General features: G+C 44.2%; 1 protein-coding gene across 1 annotated transcript; it reads right to left on the bottom strand.

Annotated features, from left to right (window-relative positions):
* Positions 1 to 249: 249 nt before the first annotated feature.
* Positions 250 to 7,280, bottom strand: notum2 (notum pectinacetylesterase 2). The gene is made up of 13 exons (XM_049571632.1): positions 7,148 to 7,280; positions 6,799 to 6,999; positions 6,594 to 6,717; positions 6,360 to 6,412; positions 5,653 to 5,748; positions 5,488 to 5,548; positions 4,475 to 4,587; positions 4,245 to 4,347; positions 3,649 to 3,837; positions 3,388 to 3,488; positions 1,260 to 1,407; positions 1,111 to 1,158; positions 250 to 553 (listed from the first exon to the last, which is right to left on the bottom strand). The coding sequence occupies exons 2-13, from the start codon at positions 6,995 to 6,997 to the stop codon at positions 250 to 252; spliced, it is 1,539 nt and encodes a 512-aa protein (XP_049427589.1). The 5' UTR covers positions 6,998 to 6,999; positions 7,148 to 7,280.
* Between the last annotated feature and the right edge of the window lie 727 nt (positions 7,281 to 8,007).

Below are 8,007 nucleotides of genomic sequence, written 5' to 3' on the forward strand. Positions count from 1 at the left end.
TGATTCAGACCCAAAGCTCTTTCCTCTGGTGTCCACTAGCCAAACCACTCAGACTCAGATGCAGTGACATACCCACCAGTCACCTATTTAACAGACGACACAAGAAGCATAATGGAATGCTGAGCAGCACGAGACGTAGTAACCAGATTTCTATGCTAATTCTGTGGTTACAATAAAATTTCAACCCATTCTCTCCTCTAACAAGCCTTTGCATGGCTTTCTCTTATAGGCTGCTATCCACATTTACACTTAGCCACCATTGCTGACCATGCTGGCCAGAGAATCTGCGTCTCCCTGGGGATCCAGGCCCAGCTTCTGGAGGTCAAGGCCCATGGCTACCAGCATCTGGAGCAGGGTGAGCTCCTGCTGGGTGGCCTGGTCCACTAAGGCTGGGCAGGTGGGGTTGCACTGGGGCCACTGGCAGGTGTCCACCAGGTGGAAAGGACAGCCTTTTGCAGGAGTTCTGTTGTTGCGTGTTGCCTCCAGACTCCTGTCCCAGCACTGCAGGGCCCGTGGCAGAGAGGTGCCTTTAACTTGGAAACTCATCCAGTTACTAGAGGAGCAATAAGACAGGGAAGTTAGGGATTAGGAAACAGAGGGAAATCTTGAGAAAGAACAAAAAGTGAGAGAAAATGTTGGCAGAAAGCAAAGGAATAGGATGAGATTAGAAACTGAGAACCAGGAAAGTGTCATCCCTGAGGGTTTGCAATCTGCTTTGGCCACTTTTGGCTCATTATCTTGGTGCAGCAAGCGTGTTCCATCAGAGAACAGCCACTGTTAAATTACCTACAATGACCTTAGACCTTCAGCTCTTCCCATAAGGTATCATTACCCTCAATAAATACACCTAACTTCTGCAACTACCGAAGACTGCTCTGACCCATCAGTGTCCATCCCTGCAGCAAAATAACGAGTGTGTTCAAGGGGTACCGAGGGGTTAGGGAAAGTGTGAAATGGCATTTGGTGACATGAAGAACGCGGCATGATGAACGAGCAAGCAAAAACAGCAGCATGAGCTCACTAGGCAGCGATGACCACTAGTGGAGGCGAGAATAAAGTGGAAGGCGTGAAAGTGCATTACCACCACAGGAGTCAAGTATCCATTCTTACCTTCTGGTAATGGCTGTGTGAGAGAGGCAGGACGGAGCAAACACAGCCCTGACAAAAACACAGAGAGAAATACATCAATTTCTAGACTTGCTGCATATTAGATCTACTGTTATCACTTTACTCTTCTAAACAGGTTTTTGGGAACTTACGTGACATCGGTCAGTGAATTCTTGATCTCCCTGCCCAGGTTCTGTATGTACTGCCACTGCTCCTCAGACAGACTCTGTCCTCCCATGTAGATGTTCTCCACTCGCAGCTGCTCCTCATCAAACAGCCACTGCACTACAAACAGAGGAGCTGCAGGGGAAACACAGAGTTCACTATTAAAGCTGCTGTAATCAATATATTCATATTGACAATGGGTCAGATGACTATGTGCAATGTAAAATGGGATGCTCATTGTGATTAACCTATGTAGAACTGTCACCCAACCGCAAATCCCCCAGTTCTACGGAGCCTTATAGCTTGTTTCTGCTCATTGTTTTGGTTTTACTACCCACAAATTTACTGTTTTGGTTCAGTCTCACGGCTCTCATCAGCGCTGTTTCCAAATGCAGCGAGCAGCCATTTTCAGCCAGCCCATTCTCACTGCTATGTCTTCAAATACTGACACTTTGTCACACCCCACAGTGTGATATTGAAACCAAAGGCACTCTTCAGTGTCTTTATGAGACGCACCGGGCTTTCGACTCTGGTGTAAACCCATCCGTGGCAATACTTGATGCTAAGAGCAAGATAGTCCGTGTAGGTTGGGAAGAAGGGGAGGTGGATGAGTCAAACAAAAGAAGACTTTCACCCAGGAGACCACAGTTTGTGTTCCTTTTGAAGCCAAAAGTCAGCGTTCTTTTAATGTAATGTGTAATTTATGTCACTCATGTGTATACTTATTTTAACCCAAACTATGATCTTTGTTCTAAAACAAACCAAGTAGTTTCATCGCCAAAACTTAACCGTGTCCTTTTCACAATTTGCGTCACATAAAGACACTAAAGAGAGCCCTATGAGACACTAAAGCATCTGTTTTTGGCACAATTAGAACAGATTGTTTTAGCGAAAAAACAGATCAAGTTAGCGGCCAGCTGATGAACACAACGAAGCATTTAGTAGCAAAGCGCCATCAGTAGTTGGTGGAGACCAAAACCAGAGCTAAAAGGAAAGTGACTATTGGAGTTACATTCATCAGGTAGCCAGAAACACACATTTTGCTGCGTAACATTTGGATGTATAAACAGGCAACTCTTTGCTGACAATTTTGTCTTATCAGCTTTATAAGAAGATAATACAGTGTGTCAGCTTTGCAGATAGCTTGTTGTTGTGTTGCCCACAAGTAGGCAAAAATATATTATTTTGTCTGGAAAAAAAAATGAAAGAAATCCCAGGTTAAATCTGTGCTGCTTTCTCCCTGGGGCTTCTTACGATAGTAGAGCTCAGAATTGCCAGAGTCAGAAATTGTCAAGTTCCACATATGAGGGCTTTAAAGCTACAGGAGGTAACTTCTATAAAAAATAACTTTTTGTCATATTTGCTGAAACTGTCACTGTATCCTGACAGAGGTACATGAGACAGAAAATTGTGTCCCTAGTGCTCCTACGGCATTTGCAAGGATTCACTGTGAATGAGAACAACCAATCAGAGCCAGGAGGATTCTCTAACGCAGCTGTCAGTCGCCGTTCATGCATTACCCACAACAGTGAACACATCAAGTAACACTGGGAGCAGTGGGGGAAGCCAGAGAAATATAGTTTTTCCACAGATTATTTGTCTCATGGCCCACTGTCAAGATACAGTGTCAGTGTCAGCAAATATTACATAAAGTTACTTTTATAAATGTTACTTACTGTACCTTTAAGCCTACATGTGACAGGGTTTTTCATGGGCCTGGGTTGGTCCACTTAAGCTTTGCTGTGATGAAACTAAGCTGTGATGATGTGAGTTTCCACTACTGCCAAGGCTGTCAGATCTACAAAATATCAGCTGTCCAGGAATTGAGGAAAAACTGTCTTGAAATTTGCAAACCATGTTTTTTTTCTTTTGGGTTTTTGATCCAAGACTTGCAGATGTCCTAGACCACATACTTCCTCCGCTGAGGTAAAAGCATGAAAATCACCCACACTGGTATATTTGGCAAGTCTGTTCACTTTTCAGCTTCTGAGTAAATTAAACTCACACCTCACATATTTCAGTGCACATTTCTCTTGGACAGCTCAAGTCAAATATATATTGTAGCGTACTAATCCAATATCATGATACATTTATGAGGCTGCAGCCGGTACTCACAGGTCAAGGTTGAGTACAGTTTGTGGCCGAAGAAGCACTGCCACTCCTCTCCTCTCTTATAAAGCTGCCGACATCTATCAGGCACAACCCCATTCCACAGCCTGAGAAAACAACACACACTGTCAATATATACAAATCTGCTGCTCAGTCACTTTGACACATTACACAATAAAGACAAATATAACAGTACTGCGTGGCAAAATAGAGATTTTCAAATTCTGCCTCTGGCCTATGAAAGTGTTGGAGGATGCATGACTTAACCTGAGCCCTATCTTGATAGCATCTTCAGGTGAGCAGGAAATAGTCTCAGGGCAGTTAGGTGACCTCTGCTGTTTACTCTCTAGAAACCACCCAGAGTCTACGAGGCCTCGGACCTGAGCCTCTGCGCCGAGCTGCTCCAGCTGACTGGCCACCCTCTCAATGTTCAGCAAAACACCTGTTCCACCAGCACTGCAGGGAGAGCCAAGACAATCAATAAATAGTTTGGCTTCGAGTGTGTAATTTTCACTAAGGGTATCAAAATGACAGTGCATGCCAGCTTACAGCAGGGACATGAAAATTTAGCAGCTTTGCATTCAGACAGTGGATCCTGTTTTAGGGCTCGGGGGGAACCCAACAACCATGTTGCTAACCTAGGAGGAATGTTCACCATTACAGGGCAAGGCCCTTTAATAGACATTATGTCACTGTTCACAGTTGACTGTAAACATCTTTATTGTTGACAAGAGGATGCGACCAAAATAGGGCTTCTCTTGTTTAATGATAGGTGCAGAGTTGGTCCAGATGGTACGGAGGATGCAGGCACTTGTCCAAAAGCTGCAGTAAGCACCAGACGGCAGGCGATAAAACAAACTCACCTTGTGCCAGACAGCATGACAACCTTGGCCTGCTTGATTCCTTTGGGGATGAGGTCTTTGATGACCTCGCGGATGATCAGGGTTCCCATGAAGGTGTACTCAGCTAATAACAAATGCACACATCAAATGACTGGGAGCTCAACACTGAACAGAAAAATAGATAAATCGTGTTTTCTTATAACCAAAGGAGGCACAGATCTGTCATTGGTATGAGGGAGAAAGAAACTTACTTGTATTTGTATTTCTGTCCCTCTCTTTCTCTCTGCCTTGTCGTAGCCTTGGGGGAGGGGTCGGGGCAGGCCCAGTGCCACTCCATACATCACTGGAACAGTACGGGATGAATCTGCAGAAAAGGAGACAATCACATTTGTTAGACTCAAGCTTGAGGCAATCAGAACAACTCCATCTCTCCTCCAGGAAAGTCAACTTTTCAGTCATATATCAGAAATTTGCAGAGTTGTATTAGCCGTTATGAGCAGACCAAGTAATGCTGAAGCAGCAAAACCCCTCAGTGTAGTGAACTGAGCAAAGGTGCATTTTATTGCTCATAAGATTTGCAGTTTCTTTAAAAGGTCTTGTTTTACAGTTGCACTAATCAATGTACTCATATTAACACTGGATCAAGTGACCATGTCTAACATGAACTAGGACACACAGACACAAAGACTCTGCAGTTCCCCTCAATTCTGTAGGGGGCATTTTAGCATCTTTTCAGGAATAGCTTGGACTTTTTTGAAGTGGGGCTGTATGAGGTCAGTGTATCAGAGTCAATGTACCACATACTTTAAATGTCTATCAGGAAGCCCTCCGTTTTGAAAAGTGGCATGAGTGTGGACACAAAAGCTGCAAAGTGCAGAAGTCAGCAGCAAACGCAATTTAGTCATCTAAAAAAGTCCCATTCAAGACTCATCTAAGAGTATTTTCACTTTTTTACCTTTCCGTCAGACAGCCCATTACGTCTATGCGCTCGTCAAAGCCACCAGACTCCACTGACAAAAACTGCAATTTTTTCTTGCTGAACATGGGAGCTGCTGGTCTACCACCGCTGTGATCCATTAGTTTCCCTGTGTTATTGTGTGACTTTAGTGAATCTGAGCTAACCATTGCCAAAGTCACACAACGAGACAAACAAATAACTATTGGAGGCAGCAGTAGACCAGCAAGTCCTGTCTCACAAGCATTTATAAATAAAGTCCGTATGTATGTAACAACTCCAGTAGCCACAATAAGACACAATACTTACACAATGTTTGCATTATGCCAGTGTGGGTTCTCCTCTGCTTGAGAAGACAAAATTCCAGTCCCTGTAAATGCAGCAATCAGAGATCAGGCAGATGATCTTTTGTCTCACTAAAGATTACGTAAAACACTTATGACATGCATTTTTAAACATGGCCGGCTGACCTACCTCTTTTTGTTTGGGGCCACCCTGATGAGCTCATTAGTCGGGGTATATTTTGGTACCTGGAATCGCAGGTCTCTTTGCTGTGGCAGCACCAGCCACCTAAAAATAATAGGGACTAATATTAGACGTTCACATAAGGCACAGCAAGGGGGACCCTTGTTAGCCCATCACAGAGGCTCGTGAGGAATGGAGAGGGAAAGGAATGCACCTGCAGCCCGGTCTGCTAACAAGACTGTATATTCATTCAGAGTTGGACAAAAAGATTAATGATTCCTTTAATTTGCAAGCTGTCAGCAGATGATTTGTTGATTGACTTTCAGCTTGTGCAAACTGGTTTGACGTATATTATATCAAAGGAGAGAATCTAACTTAATAAAATATAGCAAAACCAATTGATTAGGCTTTAATGCTCAGAATAATACACTCTAAATCTTGTTTAAAAAGGCAAGATATAATGTCTGTGTTTGGGAAATGTGACGCATACCCCTCCTATGCTCTCAGAATACACACATAAGTCGAGCTGGAGGACGATCCACATAAATTTCCCCCATCCTAAGTCTATCAAAGTGACAGGCAGCAACCAAAAAAGGAGAAAAACTGAAGATGACAAGACAAGATTACATCCCCATCAAAATTCCAATGAGGGCGTCACGCCAAAACAAGCTGACCTTTGGGGACCAAATTAACCAGTTGGGTTTTTAAATACTCACCTTCCAGAAATAACAGCCATCGGCGGCTTCCTCTGAACTCCTTTAGGTAAAACCTATACCACAAATAAACAGGCATGAGGAGATGGTGGAGATAAAGCAGCCATGTATGGACACACTGATGCTCTGTGTGGGTTCTAAAATCATTTTATTAATCAGCAAACAGACAGCAAATCTCAAAATATAAGAGTTTTAGGAAAACAAGAGGGAGAACATATGAGATCCAGAACATCTCACCCAGCTGCTGTTCCATCATTACATGTAACTTGGGTGTTCTTGAGGAAGTGCAGCCTCATATCGTCCGTCTGTTCTCCAGCTTCTTGAGCTCCCGCAGCTCCCTCCTGCCCTGCTTCAGCTGCTTCTGCAGTGCCTCTGGTGCTTCCAGTGCCACCAGTGCCTCCAGTGCCTGCGGTGCCTCTTGAGTTTCCAGTGCTTCCAGTGCCTCTAGAGCTTCCAGTGCCCCCAGTGCCTCTTGTGCTTCCAGGAGTCAGGTCAGCTACAGGGGCAGGCTGGCCAACATCACCTCCCTGGTTCCCAGCAGACTTCTTGGTGGACTTGCCAGTAGCTTTAGCATTACGGTTGTTCTGACACCAGATTCCCCCAAGCAAAAGCAAGAAAGCAACCTTGCCTAGTATCTTCATATCTGAGGCAACATAAGAAAAACACATACATGCAATGCATCATAATCTGACTTCATACATGCATATGCAAAACATGAAATCTGGATAACATCTTCCATATAATCTAATTGTCCATAACTAAATCACTTATCAGGCTGGGAATTTACTTACTTCTCTGTGAGGAGTCTATGAAAATTGTGAGGCACCCCAGGGGTTAGGCAGACGACTACTGCTGCTGAGGAGAGAGTGAGAAGCTTCAGAGCGCAGTGACCAGGTGTGGGAGGAGGACACCAGTCATGAGTAGTAATGAAGCCTTGACCAGGTTTTGATGAAGCCTGCAAATCAGCGGTGAGCTTTATAGTGCCACCATATGGATCAGATTTCCTCCCATTTTCCCTTGCAGCTCCAGCCAGGCCCTGAGATAAACTGCTGACGACACACCATGAGGGGAGGTACCGGACGGCCAGTGGCGAGGAGAAAAGATAACACACGCGTCTCTTCAACATATTTCAAGTCTTTACACACACCCACCACTTAGCTCTCTCCCATCTGACCACGGTTCAAGAACGAGCTCTCCTTTCCCCCACTATCGCCTCTCTTCTTCTCCCTCCCAACGTCCACCTCTGATTGCCACTGTTTTGATTTAAACATCTACATGGTTAGCATAACTGCGTAGCCCCTTTGCGTAGTATGTGACCCTGAGGTCATTGGAGCACACACCTCAACGCTCTGTGACACGGGAATGAGTAGTACCGTAAGGTTCCCACATGGTCAACAGTTCAGCGGACACTCTCAAGGCAAAGGTGGTGGACACACTAGTTAACTGTGGTACAAGCCCAAAATTTATTTAAAAAGTCTCCATATTATAGTAACAATAACAGAAATTTGCCAAATAATAGTTCCTCCATGTATGTGTTCATCTACTGGAGAACTGTCATTGCAAACCAAGTATAAGAGTTTGATTTAGTTTCTTCTTTTAAAGCCACTTAAAAAAAATAATTTCCAGTGGCATTTGTTTTTTATAATACGCA

This window comes from Epinephelus fuscoguttatus, linkage group LG3 (genome assembly GCF_011397635.1).
Source record: "Epinephelus fuscoguttatus linkage group LG3, E.fuscoguttatus.final_Chr_v1".
Classification (NCBI taxonomy): Eukaryota; Metazoa; Chordata; class Actinopteri; order Perciformes; family Serranidae; genus Epinephelus; species Epinephelus fuscoguttatus.